The sequence below is a fragment of the Mus musculus genome, chromosome 10 (genome assembly GCF_000001635.26).
Source record: "Mus musculus strain C57BL/6J chromosome 10, GRCm38.p6 C57BL/6J".
NCBI lineage: Eukaryota > Metazoa > Chordata > Mammalia > Rodentia > Muridae > Mus > Mus musculus.
The window spans coordinates 79,539,854-79,564,084 of record NC_000076.6 but is presented as its reverse complement, the minus strand read 5'-3'; the positions used below and the strand labels follow the sequence as shown (position 1 = coordinate 79,564,084).

The 24,231-nt window shown below is 52.9% G+C and overlaps 1 protein-coding gene across 11 annotated transcripts; it reads left to right on the top strand.

Annotated features, from left to right (window-relative positions):
- Window positions 1-7,042: 7,042 nt before the first annotated feature.
- On the top strand, window positions 7,043-23,840 carry Mier2 (MIER family member 2). Of its 11 annotated transcripts, none has more exons than XM_006514083.3 (14): window positions 7,043-9,011; window positions 13,679-13,769; window positions 14,406-14,548; window positions 14,776-14,901; window positions 15,176-15,299; window positions 15,643-15,731; window positions 16,361-16,430; window positions 18,889-19,040; window positions 19,315-19,396; window positions 19,471-19,565; window positions 21,364-21,488; window positions 21,604-21,707; window positions 22,151-22,571; window positions 22,886-23,840. In XM_006514083.3, exons 1-14 carry the CDS (start codon window positions 9,003-9,005, stop codon window positions 22,905-22,907), a joined length of 1,653 nt encoding a protein of 550 aa, XP_006514146.1. In that variant the 5' UTR covers window positions 7,043-9,002; the 3' UTR covers window positions 22,908-23,840. The 11 variants fall into 11 exon arrangements, with proteins under 11 accessions (XP_006514146.1, NP_081698.2, NP_001303628.1 ...); NM_027422.3 differs by having other exon boundaries at window positions 8,957-9,011; window positions 15,182-15,299; window positions 21,604-21,680; NM_001316699.1 differs by having other exon boundaries at window positions 8,957-9,011; window positions 21,604-21,680.
- Window positions 23,841-24,231: the final 391 nt, after the last annotated feature.

The following is a 24,231-nucleotide window of genomic DNA, read 5'->3' as shown; positions in this document are numbered from 1 at the left end:
ATATCTTCTATTCCTGAGATTCTCTCTTCTATTTCTTGTATTCTGTTGGTGATGCTTACATTTGTGACTCCTGATCTTTCCTTGGTTTTTCCATTTCCAGGGTTGACTTCTTTTGTCATTTCTTTATTGTTTCTATTTCCATTTTTAGATCCTGGACAATTTTGCTCAATTCTTTCACTTGTTTGAGTGTGTTTTCCTGTATCTCTTCAAGGGATTTCTGTTTCCTATTTAATGGCTTCTACCTGTTTACCTTTGTTCTCCTGTATTTTTAAAAAATATTATTTATTTATTTTTATTTATATGAGTACACTGTAGCTGTCTTCAGACATACCAGAAGACTGCATCGGATCCCATTACAGATGATTGTGAGCCACTATGTGGTTGCTGGGAGTTGAACTCAGCACCTCTGGAAGAGCAGTCAGTGCTCTTAACTGCTGAGCCATCTCTCCAGCCCTTCTGTATTTTTTTAAAGGGCGTTATCCTTCTTAAGGTCCTCTACCATTTTTATGAGATCAGATTTTAGATCAGAATCTTGCTTTTCAGGTAGGTGTGTTAGGGTATCCAGTGCTTGCTGTGGTGGGAGATCTGGGTTCTGATGTTGCTAAGTGGCATTGGTTTCTGTGGTTTATGAACTTGTACTTGCCCCTTGCTATCTGGCTATCTCTGGTTTTTACTGGCTTTGCTGTCTCTGATTGGAGCCTATTCCTTCTGTGAGCCTGGTTAATTTGGGCCTCCTTGGATCAGGCTGCCTCTGGGTCTGGGAGGGAGGTCTGAAGCATCTGATCTGTGAGTCTGGCTGTGGCAGACCTCCTGGGAGTCAAGCTGACTCTGCATATGGGTTGGGTGGGGTGGTGATCTGCTACTGAGTGCAGTTGCAGACTAGAAGAAAGGCATGCCTTTGGCAGAGTGGGAGGTTCTGTGTGGTATGGGACCCAGGGGTGTGTGTCCTCTGGTATGCTTGGTCCTGTGGCAGGGGTCGGGGGTTGGGGGAATGACTCACCTGAGCCTGGTGGTATCAGAACTCTTAGGGCTCAAGCTGTCTCTGGGTGTGGGTGGGAGAGGGGCTGGAGCATAGTATCTGCTCCTAGGCTCAGTTGCAGACTGGAAGCTCATTAACAATTTTATATTGATTGATTGCACATTAGGAACATAATATTTAAAGATATGTGGCACTGGGGGCTGGAGAGATGGCTCAGCAGTTAAGAGCACTGACTGCTCATCCAGAGGTCTTGAGTTCAATTCCCAGCAACCACACGGTGGCTCACAGCCATCTGTAATGGGATCCTGGTGCGTCTGAAGACAGCTACAGTGTACTCACATAAAATAAATAAATCTTTAAAAAAAGATGTGTGGCATTAAAGAAAAGCTTGTGCTGTAAGATCGAGAATCGACAAATGGGACCTCATAAAATTGCAGAGCTTCTGTAAGGCAAAAGACACTGTCAATAAGACAAAAAGGCCACCAACAGATTGGGAAAGGATCTTTACCAATCCTCAGTCTGATAGGGGACTAATATCCAATATATACAAAGAACTCAAGAAGGTGGACTCCAGAAAATCAAATAAACCTATTAAAAAATAGGGTACAGAACTAAAGAATTCTCAACTGAGGAATATTGGAGGGCCGAGAAGCACCTGAAAAAATGTTCAACATCCTTAATCATGAGGGAAATGCAAATCAAAACAACCCTGAGATTCCACCTTACATCAGTCAGAATAGCTAAGATCAAAAATTCAGGTGACAGCAGATGCTGGCGAGGATGTGGAGAAAGAGGAACACTCCTCCATTGCTGGTGGGATTGCAAGCTGGTACAAACACTCTGGAAATCAGTCTGGCAGTTCCTCAGAAAATTGGACATAGTATTACCGGAAGATCTAGCAATACGTCTCCTGGATATATACCCAGAAGATGTTCCAACTTGTAATAAGGACACATGCTCCATTATGTTCATAGCAGCCTTATTTATAATAGCTAGAAGCTGGAAAGAACCCAGATGTCTCTCAACAGAAGAATGGATACAGAAATGTGGTACATTTACACAATGGAGTACTACTCAGCTATTAAAAACAATGAATTTATGAAATTCTTAGGCAAATGGATGTATCTGGAGGATATCATCCTGAGTGAGATAACCCAATCACAAATGAACACACATGATATGCACTCACTGATAAGTGGTTATTAGCCCAGAAATTTAGAATACCCAAGATACAATTTGCAAAACATGAAACTCAAGAAGAAGGAAGACCAAAGTGTGGATACTTCATTCCTTCTTAGAATGGGGAACAAAATACCCATGGAAGGAGTTACAGAGACAAAGTTTGGAGCAGAGCCTGAAGGAATGACCATCTAGAGACTGCCCCACTTGGGGATCCACCTCATAAACAACCACCAAACCCAGACACTAGGCAGATGCAAACAAGAGCCTGCTGACTGGAGCCTGATATAGCAGTCTCCTGTGAGGCTCTGCCAGTGCCTGGCAAATACAGAAGTGGATGCTCACGGTCATCCATTGGATGCAGCACAAGGTCCCCAATGAACGAGCCAGAGAAATACCCAGGGAGCTGAAGGGGACTGAAGCCCCATAGGAGGAACATCAATATGAACTAACCATTACCCTCAGAGCTCCTTGGAACTATACCACCAACCAAAGAAAACACATGGTAGAACTTGTGGCTCTAGCTGTATATGTAGCAGAGGATGGCCTAGTTGGTCATCAATGGGAGTAGAGGCCCTAGGTCTTGTGAAGGCTCTATGCCCCAATATAGGGGAATGCCAGGGCCAGGAATGGGAGTTGGCAGATTGGGGGGGGGGGAAGGGGAGATAGGGGACTTTCAGAGGGAACCTAGGAAAGGGATAACATTTGAAATGTAAATAAAGAAAATATCTAATAAAAAAAAGATATGTGGCATTAAAGAAAACATGTGGCAAAACTTAACTTTACATTTCGCTTTCCTTTTGAAGGGTAGTCAGTGGGAGATTTTAGGGTGATTTCTTTCTCTCCCCATTGGATGGTGCTGGTCTGGACAGAGTGAAGTCCAGTTACATGTCTGTAAATATGGAGATCATTGCTAGAACAAAATCAAGCCACACAGGTTATCAGGGATGAATGAATAAGAGTTGCAGAGGTCATGTGACTGTCTGGAGGGTATCCCTTGAAGTCAAATGCTTGCCCTAATTCTTTTTTCTTGTCTGTTTTTTAGAGACACAGAGTCTCTTTTCACAGCCCTGGCTGTCCCGGAACTCCATATTTAGACCAGGCTGGCCTCAAATTCACAGAGAACCTCCAGCCTTTGACTCCCAAGTGCTGGGATTAAAGGTGTGTGCTACCACATATGGCTTCACTCCAGTTCTGGGAAGACACTTGCCCCAGAAGGCAGCTCTCTGTGTCATACTCTCCCTGGGGGCAGTCTTAGCTACTGGTAGGCCACCAAGGGTTACTCCTGGAGTCAACAAAGCCTCTGCTCAGTTATGGTGGATCCCTCTTGCTAATGCCTCGACTTCTATGTGGTGTCCTCTCCCCAACATGCGTTTCTGTCTGTGCTCACTTCTGTCTTAGGGTTACTATTGCTTGATGAAACACTGTGACCAAAAGTAAGTTGGGGACGAAAGGGTTTATTTGGCTTGTACTTCCATATGACAGTTTATTGAAGGAAGTCAGGACAGGAACTCAAACACAGCAGAAACTTGGGGACAGGAGCTGATGAAGAGCCTATGGAGAAGTGCTGCTTACTGGCTTGCTCCTTGTGGCTTTCTCCGTGTACTTCCTTATAGAACCCAGAACTACCTGCCCAGGGATTGCACCACCCACAATGGATTGGGCTCTCCTATATCAATCAGTAAGAAAATGCCCTACCAGCTTGTGTAAAGCCCAATCTTACAGAGGCATTCTCTGAATTGTGGATCTCTCTTCTCAGATAAATCTACCTTGTGTCAAAATGACATAAAAACTAGCCAAGGCTTTGGGAACTGGTGGCACACGCCTTTAATCCCAGCTCTCAGGAGGCAGAGGCAGGCAGATTTCTGTGAGTTCAAGGCCAGCCTGGTCTACACAGAGAATTCCAGGACAGCCAGGGGATACACAAAGAAACCCTGTCTTAGAAAACCAAAATCAACCAGTCAACCAACCAACCAACCAACCAAAACTAGCCAAGGCAGCTTTCTAGACAGGACATCCTGCAAAAGGATGGGGAGAAAGCTGGTTTCCCAAATGGAGCTTCTGGTAGCCAGGCTGCATCTGGTAGTGACTAGGCACTGATGCCCTAAGATCTATTGGTAGACAGCAGGTAGTTGCGGGATGTTGTGCTGGTGACTGGGCCCTGTACCAGTGAGAGAATGCTATAGATACAAGGGTTGCTTCTGGGTTATAGCACACGGTATGGCTATCCTGCCATCCATTCTCAGAGTAGCTTTGACACAGCTCCTTATAGTATAAGGTGCCATCTTGTTTTGGGGAGGGCATCTTTATTACATTGCTGCTTCTTGTGACTTGAATGATGGTGTCCGCTCCAAAATTCACTCCTAATGTGATTACTATTACATTATGTAGAGGGTGATCATGTCTGGAGCACAGAGTCCTCAAGGGAGTCACACCTTATAAAAGGATTTGAGGTTGAGGAGGTGGGGGGCGGGCTGTCTGCTTGCCCTTTTACCCTTGCATCATGTCAAGACACAATCTTGGCAGCAGAGCATGTTTTTTTTTTTTTTTTTTTTTCCTCCGAGACAGGGTTTCTCTGTGTAGCCCGGGCTGTCCTGGAACTCACTTTGTAGACCAGGCTGGCCTCGAACTCAGAAATCTGCCTGCCTCTGCCTCCCAAGTGCTGGGATTAAAGGCGTGTGCCACCATGCTCGGCAAGAGCAGAACATGGTTCTTTAACAGACCCTGAACCGGACCCAGCATGCACCACCAGCTAGACTGGTCTGTTAGTGAGTTCTGAGACCCACATGACTCCATATCCCCAGGGCTAGCTACAATGATGTGGATCTGGCTACTGTATGATGCCAGGGATCCAGGCTCAGCTCTTCATACTTATGTGCCAGGCACTGTACTATACCATCTCCCCAGTCTTGTGGAAGCAGTTTTTGAGCCTAGATCCTCCTGACTTCAGCCTTCCAGGTGCTAGGATTAACACGAAGGGCAAGATCCTGGTTTTTGATTTTTTTTTTTTTTTTTTTTTGGAGACAGGGTTTCTCTGTGCAGGCCTGGCTGTCCTAGAACTAGCTGTGTAGATCAGGTTGGCCTTGAACTCAGAAATCCAACTGCCTCTGCCTCCTGAAGTGCTAGGATTAAATGCATGTGCCATAACCACCCAGCTCAATATGCCAGGTTTAATTTATGTTCTTTATAACCCATTTGTGGCATTATTATTATTATTATTATATTATTAGATTGAGATGTGTCTTGTTTGGTGGTTTGAATGAGAATATGACCCCCACAGGCTCATGTTTAACAGTTGGTCCCCATTGGTGGAACTGTTTGGAAAGGATCAGAAGGTGTGGCCGTGTTGGAGGAGGCGAGCTTGGAGGTTTCAAACACCCACACATTCCTACTTAGTGCATTCTGTCTGTCTGTCTGTCTTGGGCCTGTGGTTCTCAGTTACTGCTTCAGCCCCTTGCCTGCTTGCCCATCACCTATCTGCAATGCTGGCTACTCACCTTTGAACTATAAGCCCTGATTTAAATGCTTTCTTCTGTAAGTTGCTGTGGCCATGGTGTTTTGTCACGGCAATTTAAAGGTAACTAAGACCTCTTGCTCTGCTGCCAGATTGTCCTTGAACTCTTGGGCTCAAGTGACCCTCCTTCCTCTGACTCCTAAGAGCAAGGCTGTGCCCATCTTCCACCTTGGCTCTGCTAGTCTCTTAGAGCAGTACAGGCATACCAAGGCAGTCTTTTGGTTTGTTATTAAAACATTTTCAGCTGGGCTTGGTGGCACATAACTTTAATCCCAGCACTTGGAAGGCAGAGGCAGGTTGATTTCTGAGTTCGAGGCCAGCCTGGTCTACAGAGTGAGTTCCAGGACAGCCAGGGCTACACAGAGAAACCCTGTCTCGAAAAACCAAAAAAAAAAAATTTTTTTTTTCAGAGTATGACTCAAGCCATATTATGACATAATGGACTTTGAGGCATCGTGGGCAGAAACACACCAAGGTCACCATTGGGTGTTGTGGAATGCTGTTCTTCTTCAGAGCCTAACAGCCATTACCGCCTTTATTGGAGCAGTCATGACTGCCTGAAAGATATCCTTCAGATTGGGGTTGATGCTCCATCACAGAGCAGGCTGATGAGTGCCATTAAGCCCTCATCTGAGATGCCATTCCTTCCTACAGCATCCTCCCAGTTGTGTGACACCAATCTGCGCTGGCCTCAGGAGACGCTGGAGTTCACAGTGTGGAAGGATGTCTGAAAGGGGAACCCCATCTACACAGCTCTGGGGATATTATCATCAATGCTGGGTGTGTTGGTTTGTATATACCTGGCCCGGGGAGTGGCACTATTAGAAGGTGTTGCCTTGTTGGAGTAGGTGTGTCACTTTGGGTTTAAGACCCACCCTCATCCTAGCTGCCTGGAAGTCAGTCTTCCACTAGCCGCCTTCAGATGAAGATGTAGAACTCTCAGCTCTTCCTGCACCATGCCTCCCTGGATGCTGCCATGCTCTTGTCTTGACATTAATGGACTGACTCTCTGAACCAGTAAGCCAGTCCCAATTAAATGTTGTTCTTATAAGAGTTGCCTTGGTCATGGTGTCTGTTCACAGCAGTAAAACACTAAGACACTGAGAGTCCCCTTTTGGTGGTTCAGCTGCTTTTGGGTCACGCACACTCTCTGTAAGGCTAATGAACTCACTGCCTCCGGGGGAGTCACACCTCTATCTGTAGGACCCCTTAGGGTGACCAGTAGCTTGTAGGTTCCTCCCTAAGAAAAGTTCATGCAGCACTGGGCCAGAGGGTGGAAGGGGCAGGGCTTCGTGGAGAAAGGACTGAGCCACGCTGGCAAAGCCTCTGGAGTTACAGATGGTTGTAAGCCGCCATGTGTATGCTGGGAACCAAATCTGAGTCCTCTGCAAGAGCCACTTAACCACTGAGCCATCTCTCCATTACAGTATGGTGGTTTGACTATGCTTGGCCCATGGGAATTGGCAGTATGAGGAGGTATGGTCTTGTTAGAGGAAGTTTTTTAAAAAATTTATTTATTTTATATGAGTACACCATCACTGTCTTAAAGACACACCAGAAGAGGGCATCGGATCTTATTACAGATGGTTGTGAGCCACCATGTGGTTGCTGTGTTCCAGAACTCAGGACCTCTGGAAAAGCCGTCAGTGCTCTTAACCACGGAGTCATCTCTCCAGCCCAAGATTATACTCTTACAGACCCATAAGCTAGTTATCAATTTTGGGAAACTCAACAGTGATCCAAGTCTTTACATCTGGACTCAGTTCCAGCAATCAAGTCTGAGAGGCCTCTGTGGCACTTCCCTTGTTTTGTGGGTCATTAACTATCAAGTACTGAGTGTTGTTGATGGAACTTGGAGGCTTCTACAGTTCTCTCTCCTCTGACACTTCTGAAGAACACAGTCTCACCATTGAGCGGGACCTTCCCTTTTAGGCTGGGTCTGGAGCCCACACTTCTGTCAACAGTTTCTGAACTCTGGCCTGGATGAGAGATGTTGTCTAGGCATCACCTGAGGAAATGCTGAGTGTCCACCTCCCCTAATGATGCTCATATTTCCCAGCTGGCTGAAAGGTCACCTCAGTTCCCCATTGCAACTATCAGGTCCATGGGAAAGAAAGCCCTAACCTTGAAGAATCTTTCTGCTCATCCATTCATCCAATTGCTTAACCTTTGGTAATTGGTTAATTTGTGTGTGTTTGCTATTGTTGTTTGTCTTGACACATATAGGGTCTTACTACGTAGCCAAGGTTGTCCCAGAACTTGCTACATAGACCTCCAACTCACAGAGACCTGTTTGCCTCTGACTTCTGAGTGCTGGGATTAAAGGCTTGTGGCACCATACCCAGTAGCTTGGTTTCTTGAGGCAGGGTCTCGCTCCAAAGCCCATGCTAGCCTCAAACTGATAGTAACTCTCATGCCTCAGCCTCCTGGGCACTGGAGTTACAAGTATGGGCGACCATGCCTGGCTTTCTCTAGTGATCCTTGTCACAGTTCTCTTTTTGGGTTAGGACTGACTGACTCAGGTTCATGGAATGATGAACCCACCAAACGAGCAGGGGGCAGACTTTCTGTCTTGGGCAAATCCTCAGGGGTGGGAGACAGCTTTTGTGCTTGAACCTTAGTGGTGCCTTCACCTCCCAGCTTGGTCCTGGCCCCAGAGGGAAGGAAGAGTCATTTGGTGACTTGTGTAGACCAGAGGCCTTCACCTCTGCAAGCCTAGGTCTGCCCACCGGTCTGCCTCTCCCATTCTGTCTGCACCCTCCTGACAGCGAAAGTCAGGTTTGTGCACCTGTTCTGGAGGCTCTCATGCCCTGCTCTCTGTACCAGTGTCCTTCACCTCAGGACCACCCCCTCACCCCTAGACCATCCCTCACCTGTCAGTTGTTTCATCTCATTCTCCCTCATTTCAAGACATCCTCCCCTTCATCTCTGGACTATCCCCTCTCACCTCTAGTCCATTCCCCATCACTTCTGGACCTTCCCCTCACCTCCAGACCATACCCATTTCACTTCGGGACCCAAACCCCTCACTGCTAGATTGTCCCCTCACCTGTGGAACCTCTTCACTTGTAGACTGTTCTTCACCTGTGGCTTGTTCCCTGTTTGCGCCATCTCCCTCACCTGTGGACACACAGGAATCAGCTGATTGGCTGATGTACGGGCGTGGGGTACACCGGACCCAGGCTATAGATCTCCGCTCCTCGCCAGCACACCTACTACGCGCCTCCTGCGGCCCCGCCCCACTCCGCCTCCCAGCTCCTCCGCCAATAAGCGCGCGGCACCGCATCCGGGGACCCGCGCGGCCGCCGCCTCCCGCGCGCACGCTCGGCCATGGCGGAGGTGAGTGAGCGGCTGGGTAGCGGCCCCTCCCACACACTGCCCTGGGTCGACCTGGTCCGGCCCGTGCTCTCCCAGTCCGAGCGCCTCGAGCCTCCCCACTATTACCGGGCGGAGCATGAGCCCCGTGGGCGCCCGACGACCCCCCTTCCCCATCTCGGCTATGGTGCGCATGCGCGGGCGGGCGGGGGGGAGGGGCGCGAGGCGCGGGCGGCCGGGTGCGGGGCCGAGACCCGGGGCCGCGCGGCGGGAGGGCGCCGCGGACCGGGTGGGTGTGCGGCGCTGGCGTCTGGGACGGCGGCGCGGGGACCGCATTCCGGCGCGTTGGGGATGAGCAGGGCGCGGAGTCGGCGGCTCTCTGCGAGCGGAAAGTTTCGCGCGTGGAGTTCGTCTGGCTGTGGGAGCGAGAGCGCGGGCCTCCCCGCGGGTGCGGGGCTGCGGCGCACAGCCCAGAGCTGACCTGCACCTCGGGGTGCGGCCGCTGAACTCCGGGACCAGCCCCCAGCGACGCGCTGCGAATCCGCCACTCCGGTACTGGAACTCTGCACAGTGCGCGAGTGGGGCAGCTTGGGGCAGCAACAGGCCCGCGCGTGGGCCACAGGGTCGGGATCTGGGGGCCCCGTTGGACAACTCTGGCTGGTTGACTCAGAGGGTTCTTAGGGGTTTAGTTCCTTCTTTAGGGGGCCTTTGGGGAAGCAGACCTTCTGAAGACAAGATAGATCAACCGATACCCCTTTTGGGGCATGGCGGCCAAGTGGGTGCTCTTGGGCTGCTCTGCCCTGTGTGGCATGGGTGGTGGAGACTCCCCAGCCTGTGCTTACGTGCTCTCCTGGAGTCTAGGATTTGGAAGGGTTCTGCCTCAGTTTCCTCATCTTAAGTGGGAACCTGGTGGTGCCTTTCTATAACTGAGAGGGTGTTTTGCTGCATCCATGTTTTGAACTCATGAAAGTGGCAGTGGTTACATAGAAGTCCTCAGTGTCAGCTACTTGGTTAGTGTGTGTCTCAGCCATCTCTTTGAGCTGGTGGCTTGTCCCGTTCTTAGTCTAAGCCACACCTCTTCGCTGTGCCTATCCTTTGCAGTCCTCATGAGACCATCCAGCCCCTGGGTTTCTTTCTTGTAGTCGGAATTCCTACAGAGTTGCCTGTCAGTTGTCCCACTTCATCTGGTCTCTAGGACGCCACCTCTGACCCCAGCTGCCCAGCTCCCACCCGTTTTCTTCATTCCTGTCCCTTGGTTTAGCTCCCTTGTTTGTCCCATGTCCTAGCTCCATGTGGGTGGAGACAGGCTGAACCCGTCTCTCGGGATGTCCTAGCTGCCACGGTGGAGGGGCGAGGCTGGGACACCAGGGGCACGGGGCCCTTGCCTAGGTGTGGATGTGGGTCATTTCTCTTGAGAATGCTCTCTGACAACTCAGTATTCACTTGTTCTGACCTCTCATAATTCTTGGGGTCCTTTGTGGGTTGCAGTTTGTAGGAGTTAATGTTGAAACCTCTGCCCCTTTGGGGTGTGGGCTACAACCCTATTCGTGAGGTCTCTGTGTGGCTTGGGCTTCCTCACAGCTTGGAGTCTGTGCTCCAAAAGATGCTAGGTGGAATCGAGGGATGCGGCTTCCTGAGCGAGTACCTTTCCTTCTGTAGTCTCAGTCTGGCTAGATCTGGGTGCCGGAGTCTCCCTGGGAGACCTGCCTGGGGGGTGCTACCAGTGCTGTGTCCAGGCTCCTAGCTAAGAAGGCAGGGTGGCGGTATCCATGCTAACTTACTTTGTATCCTCTATTCTCAGACACCTTGCTGGGGGACCTTCTTGCCTCTTGCTTGGGGACCAGCCTTTAAGTGTTTGTCCTGTTGTCACCTGGATCATCTTAGGCTGGACTCCCTGCTTCCTCCTGACATAGAGATCTCAGGGACTTTGCTGGTCTTTGAGTTTTCCCAACATGGGGAAATAGGGCCTTGGAAACCCCCCTTTAAAGCGGCATTAAAGTGATGTGCCTGGTTGTCCAGTGACCCTGATGGTATCTATGCCTTAGTCAGTCTTGGGGACCTTGAGGGTCACCTGGAGATGAACTTGGCCCAGTTGGCAAGGAGCAGGCTGCATGGTCCCCAGGTTGGCTGTGTCTCCCACTGTCGGCTCTCAGCTCCTTTCTGCTTTCACCCTTGCTTGGCTCCACCCTACTGAGGATGCCTGACCCCTGACCTGAATGAAGCAGGAGGCTATTCCCATTCTGTCGAGATAGTGAGACTTTGGGACTATTGCTAGCTTGTCATGCACCTGTGGTGTCTCACCTCTAAGTTAGGGTTCCTGACAGCTGGGACAGAGAGCCAGTCCCTGGGCAGAGCCCACAGCCACCCATAGGGAGCTAGAGAGGGCTGGGCATGATTCCGAGGGCACCTGGGCTTCCTCCCTGTGGCTTCACGATGTTAGCCTGTGGGGCTGGTCCATGTCCATGTCCCAAGGTTTGAACGCAGCCGACACCTGGGCGAATGAGTGCCCCTGCGGCTGTCCCAGGTGGGCCCCCTCATCATCGGCTTGTTTAGCCCTCTGCCCCCAAGGGGGAGGTCACCCTCAAAAGCCTGTTGGGTTGTGGTCACTGTTGAACTAGAGCTTTGGGGGTTTCCTGGAACCTCTTCAGGAGGGTGTGGCCCTGTGTCCCCCACCGCTCCCTCACTGCATGGTGCAGTGCTCAGTGCAGGGACCTGGCTGCGTGTCTTTGGAGGTTCTTCTTGGTGTTGCTTGAGTAAGAACTTGACCTCTCTGGGCTTTAGGCTTCTTGTTTCTCTTTTGGGGTGGATGAGTACCTCATCTCTGACCTCTGAGGACCCAGTACTACTGTGTTCTAAGTTTTAAACTTTAACTTTTGAAATACACAACACACACACACACACACACACACACACCCCTTTATTTTTGTTTATGAGTGTTTGCCAGAAGAGGGTGCAGAATCTCCTGGAACTAGAGTTACATGTCTGTGAGCCTCTGTGCTGGGAGTTGAACTCAGTGCTCTTAGCCACTGAGCCATTTCTCTAGCCCATATTCATTCATTCACTTTTTTCTTCCTTTCTCCCTTCCTCCCTTCCTTGCTTCCTTCCTTGCTTCCCCCTCCCCTCCCCTCCCCTCCCCTCCCCTCCCCCCCTCCCTCCCTTTCCCCCCCTCCCCTCTCTCCCTCCCTTTCCCCCCTCCCCTCCCTCCCTCCCTTCCTTCTTTCCTTCCTTCTCTTTTTTGTTTTTGCTGAGGTACACCCCGTGCTGTCTCCCTTTAGTGTGTAAACTCAGTTTGTGAGCATTCCATTACCTCTGAAGGAAGCCCTGCTGTCAGGGCAGTCACTCAGCCTGGACAGGCCTACTTCCACGTCTGGGCTTCACTTATGTGGGGTGTTTCTGGTCTTTGTAGCCATTGGTTTGTAGTGCTTGCAAGGTACCGCCTTGTTTAGGTGGTGCACGTGAGAACCCCGATCACTCACTCACTCACTCTTGGCTGAGTGGTAACTCTGTGGTGTAGCTTTGTTTGGTTCACCTGTCTTCAGCAGGTGGATGTCGTCGTCCCACTTCTGACTGAGGGAATGGTCATGTGACTTTGCCACATACTTGACCCTTAGCATTTGGGCTCTGATGCCCCTCACCTTTTCACTTGTGGACCGTGCGTTCTGTTCTGATAGGGTCTCCGAATCTTCTCACCATATGCCTGTCTTCAAGGGAAGACATCCTGAGGGAAGCTCAGGACTCCTGATGCTTGCAAGCTGGCCCGATGACTTTGACTTCCGCTCAGCGAGCGGTCTCTACACACACCACTGCTTTCCAGATGTGTGCTTTGCTGGTGTTTCCTCACCAGTCTGAGTTCTGTCGTGCATTTTTTTGGTCACATGTATTGGACTTGTGTGTCCAGGCCATCAGGGAGTTTGTCTCTGAGGTTCCAGTTTTGTGTCTCTGGCCTGTGCCTATCTGTGGGCCCACACCACCGTGCTGAGATGTCTGTGGCTCTGGTCATTTCTGAAAGCAGGAGCACCCTGTTCCAGGATGGTTGTCGCTCTTCTGGGTCTCTTCGAGTTTCCGTGTACACGGTTTGGAGTTGGCTTGTCAGTTTCTACAATTCAGGTGATGTTGGCTAGGCCACTTCAGAGGTTCTCCATTTTCTGGGGTAGGGACCTTGGCTGGGAACATGGCTCTCCTTTCTCTGGTACCAGTATTCTCTCTGTCAGCATGGCTGTCTTCCTAGGAGCATGTGCTGTGTACACCCTAGTTGCTGTGAGAGGGGCTCTTCCTTAATCTAGGGCTTGTCCACTGCTGCAGTGTGGGAACAAGATGGCGTTTAGGCCTGCTGCAGTGACACTGGAGCCTTGGCCAGTGTTGCTGGAGTTGGGGAGTGTCTAGGCCCACAGTCAGTGTGCTGCCACTTACCCTGGGCTCCCTGGTGTCCAGTGGAACTGCTCAGCCTCTGCTTTCATCGTGGCCACTCTATGCTTTGTTTGTTCTGGCGTTTTCTGTTAAGAGGGTTACAAGTGTATCCTTCTACATCTGTATCTGTCACCCAGCCTCGTGTTTTCAAGGTCCCTCCACCCTGGAGCTGTGATTGGACGGTCCTCAGGCTGCTTCCCCTGGCGTCCTCAAGATTACCCAGTGGCTCTGGCTCTCACCCGAGCCTCGGGAGCTGCGTGAGATTTGCTTCTCTTCCATTGCAGGCCTCCTCTCTGGAGAGGCAGAGTCCTCGTGTGGCCTCCTGCCTTGTACACAGCCTGTGTCCTCGGGAGCCCAGCTTGCAGACCACGGCAGGTACCACCCCCTCTGTCCCAGATCTTCACAGGCAGAACTCTTTCTTAGCAGGTCCCAGACTGAGCAGGCATGGGTCCAGGAAGGCCCAGTGTCCTCTGTCAGTCAGTTGGCGGTTTTCACATGGTCAGGGCACTCCCTATCCTTGGAACTATGGGATAATGCTTAGCTAACCATGAAGGAGGGCCCTCCTTGAGGTGGCTGCTTGCCTGGTGGCTTTAAGGTGTCTAATAGTCTTCTGGTCACCTGCTGTGGGCCCAAGAAGGTGAAGTGTTATAGGCCTCTGCCCCCGTAAACATCATGTGGCCGTGGCCCAGTAGATAGCAGAACTCGGTGCTCCTACAGTGACATGCATGGTGTTGCCTGTGTGCCCCATGTGTATATTGGGAGCCAAGGTTGTGGCTGTGGGGCCAGACCCCTCCATGGCTGTCCACTGTCACCTGACTGATGCCTTTCATCTTCTAGGCTTAATGTCCTTCTAGATCCATCTGTTCCTGCCCAGTCTCTGTGCCCTCCAGACCTACCCACATCTAGTCCACACACCCTTCCAGATGCAGTGAGGCAGACCTCACTGGTGCCTCTCCAGACCTATCTCCACTCAGATCCCACACCCTGCCTACCTGCTGAATTCTTCCACAGTGGTATCCATGGGCTCTGCCGACCATCAGTTCAACCTTGCTGAGCTCCTGACGCAGAACTACAACCTCCAAGAAGGGTGTGCTGAGGCCCCGCAGTGTCCTGACAAGCCGGAGGAGGAGCTGGACAAGGACTTCATTGACCAGGTATGGGGACCCACCAGACTGTGTCCAGTTGCTCTCCTTGGGCTCCATGTGGTCCAGCCCCAGGCACATGGTTTGCGCTGTGGCCCTGCCTCAGAGCCTGCTCTGTTCCTGAGAGCTTTGGTGTACTGTCCCATGGGGACTTGCTGAGGAGTGAGGAGAGGACCTGGCCTCGGAGGTTAGTAGAACCCTAGGCTTCATCTTCTGATGGGCCCTGTCCTCCTTCACAGAGCAGTGACATGCCCCTGGACGAGCTGCTTGCACTGTATGGGTACGAGTCGTCAGACCCCATCTCTGAGCAGGAGAGTGAAGGCGGTGACACGGCTCCAGCCCTGCCGGACATGACCTTGGACAAGGTGAGTGGCAGGGACCCAGTCCCAGGATGGGGGAACTACTCTGGGTTGGCCTGACACCTGTTCCGGTCTGGGAGATGGATGCCATCCGGGGAACTGTGTCTGGGAACAGAGCTGGAGCCCCAGAGGGCCGGCGGAGTCCACACCTCAGTCCAACACAGATGGTGGCTTAAGCTGACCGTCTCTGTCCCCTTCACCCCGGCAGGCCTGGCCCTTTGAGTTGGTTTTAGGTGTTGGTAAAACAGTTGCCATACTTCGTTTACTGTCCTGTTCAAAGGAGCAGATAGCCAAGGACTTGCTTTCTGGGGAAGAAGAGGAAGAAACACAGTCCTCCGCTGATGACCTCACCCCGTCTGTCACCTCCCATGAGGCCTCGGACCTCTTCCATAACCAGAGTGGGTGTAGGTGTCACTGGCCCTTCCTCCGTCATGGCTGTGTGTCACATAGGCACACACACATGGACTGGGCTTGGGGGCTTTGCAGGGACATGCCATGGTGACTCATAGTGGTGTTGGGGTTCTGTGAGCTGTCACAGAGTGGGTTTGGATTGAGTGAGATAGGAATGGGTCTCTGCCTGGCAGTTTAGGGGTGGTGGCTTCAGACTGTCAGGTGCTCTCCAGGACAGCTCTAGCAGCTGGGTGCTCATGGTGCGGGATTGGGGCTGCAAGATGAGTTGCCATCCAGGGCCCTAGGAAGAGCCAGCCACACCCTGGTGGGTGCCCCTCACTGCCTCTCTGCCTGCAGCCCGGTTCCTGGCTGGTGATAATGGCCCAGGCTCCTCAGCCTCCTCTGACACTGAAGAGGACGCGCTTCCTGCCAACAAGTGCAAGAAGGTATGGGGCTGCATGGTTACTCTTCATCACCCGTGCCTGTGGGACTGCATGGTTACTCCATCACCTGTGCCTATATGGCTGCGTGGTTACTCTTCATCACCTGTGCCTGTGGTGCTGTGTGGTTACTCCATCACCCGTGCCTGTGGGGCTGCGTGGTTACTCCATCATCACCTGTGCCTATATGGCTGTGTGGTTACTCTTCAACACCTGTGCCTGTGGGGCTGTGTGGTTACTCTTCATCACCTGTGCCTGTGGGGCTGTGTGGTTACTCTTCATCACCTGTGCCTGTGGGGCTGCGTGGTTATTCCATCACCCGTGCTGGCAGGATTCCATGGGCTTTGAGGCCTATCTCAGAGACAGGAGGGCCCTACTGTGTGTGTGGACCTGGGCTGTGATTCTGCTGCTGTGGGGATGGACTAAGCCTATGATGTGGCCCAGTGTCCTGCATTGGTGTGCAGGGCCAGGCAGCAGGGTGTTCTGTATCATCCACACAGTATGGAAGTGGGCGTTGGCAGGCAGACCCACAGCTCTTTGTGACAACCTCTGCTTGAAGCCCATGGTGCCCCTGGGGTCCCAGCTTCGAGTCTGCTGGTCACTTCCTGACCCTGAGTCTGCCTTTGTCTCTGCAGGAGATCATGGTAGGGCCTCAATTCCAAGCTGACCTCAACATCCTGCACTTGAACCGACATTGTGACAAGAGTAAGTGTTTCAGGAGACCTAGTGGGGTCCTGCCCAGGGGCCCCAGGAACAGCTGGCATTTTGAAAGGTCCTGCTTTCTGTCTGTGGGCGGAGTTCACCATTAGCCCAGCTCTCGGGTAACAGCCTTGCCCAGGCCATGGTTTCTACCCCCACCGCCCTCTGTCTCTATTGCACTACCAACAGTGCCATTCCTGAGTGGGCCTGCCCCGGAAGCCATATACTTGCTGCTCTTGTGTTCCCAAATTGTTCCTTCATCTGGAAGGTCACTTCCTGTTAGGACTTTTTGCCCTGAGCAGGGCCAGGACTGTCATAGATCACTTCCTGCTGTGCTCAGCAGCTGGGGCCAGGGACATTGTAGGGGCTGAGTGCCTGGATGTGGATGTACAGGGTGTGACCCCTTAGCTACAGGCTCAGGGACACCCAGGATGGGACATGGAGACAGGCACACAACATAGCACCTACTGTGTCCTTGAGCCCAGAGCTGGTGGGCTTGTGCAACAGTGCATTTGTGGACTGCCCACAGAGTGTATGCTGCTTACGTGTTCCTCAGTTGCACGTTCATCTCTTGGTTGGTGTCACATTGTCCCTAGTTCGATGGCGAGTTCTTCAGTGTGTAGGCATTGCGGTTTCTGCCCACCTTGTTAGCACCCTGCTCTGTGGCCCTATCCCTGTGCAGTGCATGCACTTCCTGGTTTGTAGGAGTGACAACCCTGGGTCACTTCTATTCCTGGTAGTCCCCAGCTTGTAGCCTGCCTGCCTTCCTGATGTCAGCATGGCTTCTATCTTCTGTCCATTTGTGCAGTGCCTGGCTGGTGCTTTGAGGTTTGTTATGTATTTTTATGTCATTTGCTGGAGACAGTTTAGCTTCTTTCTTCACGTTTTTTATCCACACACCGTCTACGCTTTGTATGTGTGCATGTGTATGCATGCATTCACATGTGCGGGCGGGATCGTTCTCCCGAGGGGGTTCCAGGGCTAAGACTTAGATTGTTGGGCTCCTTTACCTGCTGAGCCGTCTCGTTTCTTTTTTCTTGTCTCACTGTACTTGTGGGGCCAGTCCAGGTGACCATGGAGACTTCTCACTTACGCCATGCTCAGAGACAGTGCTCAGGGCTGATGCCTCCCTCGGCAGAGGAAGAGCTGCTCTGACCAGCTGCTGACCTCAGTTACTTAGCAGAGAATGAGTTGTTGGGTGTCCAGTGTGTGCTCCGGATCAGGCTGGTGTGGCAAAAGGTGGCATCCTCTGGGTTCTGGCTCCTATAAATGCTGCCTAGCTGGTGACCCAGCCTAAGACACATCAGCCTGTGTCTTGAGGGAGACCCTACGTATCGAACCCCTGCTACATGCGCAGCTATGGGCTCTAGGCACACCCGTAGCCAGGCTCTAAGTGGAAGCATACATACGAATGGATTGCAGTGTAAGTAAATGAGGGTCTAGGGAGCCTAGGTCTGCGGTGGGCAGCAGGGGGTGATCATCGTCCATGCGTGCAGGCTCTGCCTGCTCCAGAAGTGTCCTTACACGAGTGTCTTTCTCTTCCATGCCGTCTTGCACATGTGTGTGCTCACAGGGCCGAGGCCTACAGTTGTTTTTGTGTTCACACCAGGGTTTCCACGCTGTCTGTGGAAGTGTTGAAGTTGCTTTTTTTCAGAGTGGGGCAGCGGCTGTGAGTGCGTTTCACAAAGTGTGTCTGAGAGTTTTTCAGTGAGGCCGTGTGGGCCTGTGGCTCCTTTTTGTTTTACTTGCTTTGATTTTTGGCACAAGTTTTCTCTGTTCTAGCCCTGGCTCTCCTGGAACTCTCTCTGTAGACCAGGCTGCCCTCAAACTCCCAGAGATCACCTGCCTCCCCCTCCTGAGTGCTGGGATTAAAGATGTGCTCACTATACTGTATTTGTGTGAATTTTTAAATGACAGAGTCAACTGATTATTCATAGACTTCAGTCTGTGTGTTCCGTTGTCTTGTTTGTATGTTTCATTTTCCTCTGTTGACACAGGGTCTCTTATAGTTCAGGCTGGCCTAGAACATTCTGTGTTGAGACTGGCCCTGAGCTGATCCTCCAGCTAGTGCCCTTGAGTGCTGGCTGGCATCATAGGTGGGTGCCACTGCTCTCTGGGCACAACTCTGTTGCTTTGCCCCTTGTTCCTGCTCTGTCTGCAGATGGCCACACTCAGTGGCATCATCTCTGATGTGTCCTTTGTGTTTATAACACCCTAAGAGGGAGTACAGAGAAAGTACAGCCCCTCCAGCATCCCCTGTGACCTGCTCTGGCTTCACACCCCAACTTTGTTGTCTGCACACTGTGTCTTGACTTTTCCCTGAGTGCCCATAGCCAGCTTGCATCCATGGGTGATGCAAATGTCCGGAGTTGGTGCTACCCATTAGGAGGTGCCAAGGTGCCTGCCCTGCCTCCCCCACTGTGGGTGGCCACTGCTGCTCCTGACTCTCAGCCTCTCTCCACAGTCTATGAAAATGAAGACCAGCTGCTGTGGAGCCCCAGTGTACTCCCAGAGCGGGAGGTGGAGGAGTTCCTGTACAGGGCAGTGAAACGGAGGTGGCAGGAGATGGCTGGCCCCCAGATCCCAGAGGGCGAGGTGGTGAAGGACAGTGAGCAGGTAGGGGTCACACGCTGGGCAGCAGCCAGGTGATGGTCAGACAGTGTGGCCAGTGGGATGGAGCTCACATTGAACCCACTTGTGAGAGACAGTGGTGTCAGTGTTCCATGTCACTCCTGGTATGACAGTGCAGTTACTCCTGACAGCTGTCATGGCCAAGGTGCAAACACCATTGCAGCTGTGGGAGCCATACTGTGGGTGCAGCCTGTGGCCCTGGGGCCATGGTGTAAGCCCTGGTAGACTGGTGGGAAAGGTCAGCCTCTCTCTGCCCTAGGCGCTGTATGAGCTCGTGAAGTGTAATTTCAACGTGGAGGAGGCCCTGCGCAGGCTGAGGTTCAACGTAAAAGTGATCAGAGGTGGGCTACAGCCCTGGGCTCCCCTCCATCTCTGTTGCCCCTGAGCTGCCTAAGCAACCCCCCTCTGTTTGCAGATGGGCTCTGTGCCTGGAGCGAGGAGGAGTGCAGGAACTTTGAACATGGCTTCCGTGTTCATGGGAAGAACTTTCATCTGATTCAGGCCAACAAGGTGGGTGAGGCACTCTCTCTTCCCACCACACCTGCCCTACCCATGCATGGCTTCCTCTGGTATTGACTGTAGTCATCAGATGCCTTTACCATCAACAGAGAGTGCAGGCTCCTGTGCCTGAGCTGGCCCCTCCCCTCCCCTCCCCTCCCTTCCCCACACTTGGTCCTGTGACCTTTGAGTCCTCAGTGGAGCTTGCTGGCTCTGTGCTCTACGATGGAGTGGGCTGCCTGAGCCTTTCTTCCCTTCCTAGACCTGGGTCCCCTGTGGGAATTTGTCCTGCTCTGGGCTGACATTCCATGCTGGCCTCAGCTCTCTGTCCTTCCCCTCGTCCTTGCTGGTTATCAGGCTTTGTCAGAGTTGGCAGGCCCAGCCCTGCTTCTAGCTTTGAACCTGGGGACCCGTTCGTCATGGGGTGTCATCTGTGATTGGCAGTGCAGGGGTGAGTTCTGGACCTGGGGTGTCACCGGGATGTTACTTGATCTGACTGTGCCCACAGCTGGCCAGACGCAGCACTCAGCCATGAACTGTCAAAGCAGGGGTGCATGTGCACATCAGGGCCTCTGTACAGCCTGGTTGGCTCTGAAGACGGACTGTGCACTTGTTTATGAGGAGTGAGAGGTGTGAAGGCCTGTGAGCCTGACCTCTCTCTGTGACCTGCTCTTCAGAGGTGGACTGGCCTCTGGGAAGGGTGGGTGTTCAGAGACTGGGTCTCTACAAAGTGTTTGTCCTGGGCAAGTGTGGCTCTGTGAGTCAGGGCATCTCGTCGGAGAGCCCATGTAGATGTTGAAGGGACACTATGGAGGACATTGAAGTTAACAATGCCCCAGGTTTTAGATTGGCACAGCTCTGGGATTGTGGATGTATGAGGCATCCTTAGTGAAGGAGCTCATGGCTATGGGATGATTTCCATCTCTGTCCTGCCAGTCACTTCCCTGTCACTCACCTGTGTCCTGCCTGTCACTGCACCTATGTTCTGTCACTTCCCTGTCACTGTACCTATGTCCTGCCTGTTACTTCCTTGTCACTGCACCTGTGCCCTGCCTGTCACTTCTTCCCTGTCACTCACCTGTGTCCTGCTTGTCACTTCCCTGTCACTCACCTGTATCCTGTCTGTCACTTCTTCCCTGTCACTCACCTGTGTCCTACCTGTCACTTCCCTGTCACTCACTTGCTGTTGTGACCAAACCTCTGGCCACAAACATGTTACTGGTTGTGATTTGGGGATACAGTTACAATGGCGATAGGAATATGATAGGAATAGGCAGCTGGTCACACGGAGTTCTCTCTCAGTCAATGAGGAGGTAGATATGGGTGCTTGGATGGCTTCTTGTTTCCTTTGTAATTCGTCCTGGACCCCACTCTTATGCAGTGTGGGCTTTCTTCATGTGTGCCTTGGACACACCCATGTAAAGATACCTGTCGTGTGCCTCTGGGTTGTTGACAGTACAGTGTCCCATTGTAGTCAGTGCATGTCCTCAGCTGTGTCTTCAGGATGGCTCCAAGTTCATGTTCACAATAGCAACGGACTCCATGGGCCAGCATCCTGGATTTAGGCTGCTCTCTGACTGGAGGCTCTGTCTGTGTGGAGAAGCACACAGATTTCCCTGTACATGGGTGTGAGGTGCAGGAGGCAGGAGGTGTGCTCATGGTGTCCGGGAAAGAAGGCCTGAGTGTTAGTTGATGGAGCACCGGTGGGGACTAGAGTCAGTAGGTGAGGTCTCATGGGGCCCCACAGGGAGCCTTTCCTGCTGCTTTGTGGCCTGCAGTGAGGCCTAAAGCATGCCTGTGGTTCACACAGGTACGCACGCGGTCCGTGGGCGAGTGTGTGGAGTATTATTACCTGTGGAAGAAGTCTGAGCGCTACGACTACTTTGCCCAGCAGACACGGCTGGGCCGGAGGAAGTTTGTCTCCTCTGGAACCACGTACGTGCTCATTCTAGTCACCTGGCCAGGGCGGGTGTGGTGGGGTGTGGGGTGGCCTCTCCTGGTGAGGTCCTCCTTCCCTGGCTTCCTTCTCTTCATAGCTCTCTTTCCACAGGGATACTGAACAGGACCTAGATGGGCTTGACCCCGATGGCCATGCCCGGCTGCATTCTGAGGCAGGGGTGCCTGTGGGTGAGTCGACACGAGAAGGGACTGTGGGTAAGGACAGGGACCCCAAGGCTTTCGGCAGTTCCCACAGTGAGCGGTGGCCAGATGCCAACCCTGTTTGCTCTGTTGGCTGGGAAGGAGGGGGCAGAAGTACATTCACACAGGGGACATGAATACGGACGCGTGCTGCTCCTGTGAAGCCTGCTTCTTGGTGGAGGCATCATTTCTGTCCCAGTGTTACGCCTATGGGTTTGAAGACCCATCCAGTGTCACCATTGCCATCAGAGCTCTAATGCTTTATCTCCTGGGCCTCTGATTCCTGTTTCTAATGCTGTGGACATGGCTGCTCCTGACCTCATAGTCTCTGGCTGGGCCCATTGGTGTGTCTGGCTTCTTGTAAGGAGGCCTCGCCTAAGTGAGATCTGAGAGGAGTGTGTGGGGCTGTGGGAGGAGCTGAGCCTCTGCTCAGGCTGTCCTCACTGCTGTCCCTTCAGAGCCCCTGAATGTGGACATTGAAGCTGGTGGACTTGACCAGCCTGGCGTGGGCTCGGATGACCTCCCTTCCTCAGAGCCAGGACCGCGTCCATTCCAGCAGCTGGACGAACCCCCTGCTGTGCCCTCGCTCCAGCAGCCCACTAGCCTGGCCGCCTCAGCTGAACTCCCACCGGCGGCTGCAGCTGCTCCAGAGCCGGGCACTAGCCCCAGGCTGCCTGTGGACCTTGCCCTACCCGAGGAGCTGCCCCTTGTGTCCAGCCCTGTGGCTCTGAGCGAGGACACTGCAGAGCCCATGGCTCCAGCACAGGTGGCCTTGTCGGTCACTGAATTTGGACTCATTGGCATTGGGGATGTGAATCCCTTCCTAACTGGCCACCCAGCGTGCCCAACCTCCACACTGCACTCGGAGCCCTTGTCACAGTGAGTGCCACTCTTGGTAGCTTCCACAGGCCGGAGCGTGAGCAGACTGGCTGGTGCCCAGGGCTGCAGCTTTGTGTTGTGGGCTGCGGCAGCCTTATTTATCCCTCCTCTACAGCTTCAGTTTTGTCCTCGGCAATAAGTTTTCATTGTTCGTGGTCCATAATGCTGCAAGTGGCATTCAGGCAGAAGCCAGAGCAGTGTTGTGTGTGTGTGTGTGTGTGTGTGTGTGTGTATGGGGGGGTGGGGGGCGGTGGCTCAGGACGGGCGAGCCCTGGGTTACTTGGCCACTGACATTTACTTATGGTTTCCCGTAGGTGCAATGTGATGACCTGTTGACCCCTGGTCATCTGGGGGTACGTGTGCTCAGATTGGACGTGGCAACACTGCCAGGCCTGCGAGTCAGTCTTCCTGACCCCCCTTCCCATGCAGGCCTGTGTGATGCCTTCTCTGCTTCAGAACATGGTGGGATTCAGTGAAGTGGCCAGGGCCACACAGACAGACCCCAGACCTCAGCGTCCAGCACCGCCACAGCCCCAGGCTGCCACCATGCCATGGAGTCAGCCTGGCAGCTGGGCTCGAAGAGGGTTCGTCCCGGCATGGAGCCAGCCACCGGCCCTCAGCCAGCAGAAGCTGGCCAGGCGGTGCTGCCTGGGGCCTTGGGCAGGACTCATCCCGCACCAGCAGCCTCTGCCCAGGCACCCTCCACAGGCCAGCTCTTTCCCCACCACAGCGGGGTTGTGGCCTCCAGCCTTTGCTCAGTGTGGGACTTTGGGGCACAGAGCCATATACCTCGTCCTGTGGCCGCCCTTTCTCGGCCCTTGGCTGTCTTCACTTCAGGAAAAGCCGCACTTTATACCCCAACTGCCTCCTGCCTGCACTCCCCACCCTGTGCCGTGGTGGGGCCTCAGCATCCCAGGCTCGAAGGGCAGACGGTCTGCTCCCTTCCTGCCCCTCTCCTTGGGGCGTCTTGGGGCACAGCTCTGGAAGCACCACCCAGCCACCCACCTGTCCTGTGGGTCTCGTTTCTTTGGAGGCTCCTAGCAGGGTGGCTGGGCCCATCCAGTCCTCGGCCTCCCTCATTTTATTTATGTTGGTGTTTACAATTTGGAGTGGGGTCCCTGGGCAGGCAGCTCCGCCCGGTGTTGGCAGAGCGGTGCTGTTTGAGCCTGTGCGGCTGGACTCGACCGTCCCTCGCCCCACCGAGGACACTGTGATGTGAGACTGCCTTTGCCCAATGCTATTTTATTTATTAAACTTGATTTGAAGCCCGGGGTGTCTCATGGATTCCAGGGGCTCTCCCTTGGGGACTTGGGCATGAGCCTGAGGACACAACAGAGCACAGCTGAGACGCATGAGGGCAGTAGATCACACAGGACCCCACAGCATGGGCCACATGCAAGTCCTGGAAGTGGGGACTTCAAGTGTGAAGTATCACTCTGTTTTATCTGGAGCCAGTGGCAGAGGGGACACTAGGGCACAGAGCCCTGGGAGGTGGGCAGAGGTGCTGTGGCAAGGCCAGTGCTTGATGGGGCGGGGAGATTGGGGAAGGCACTGTGTGGTCACCATTGGAGACGTGTGCCTGGCATCAGTCCCTTGGATACTGCAGACTTGTTGGGCAGGGACAGGGACCCTGTATGACGCACACAGTGGGGCTCAGTGC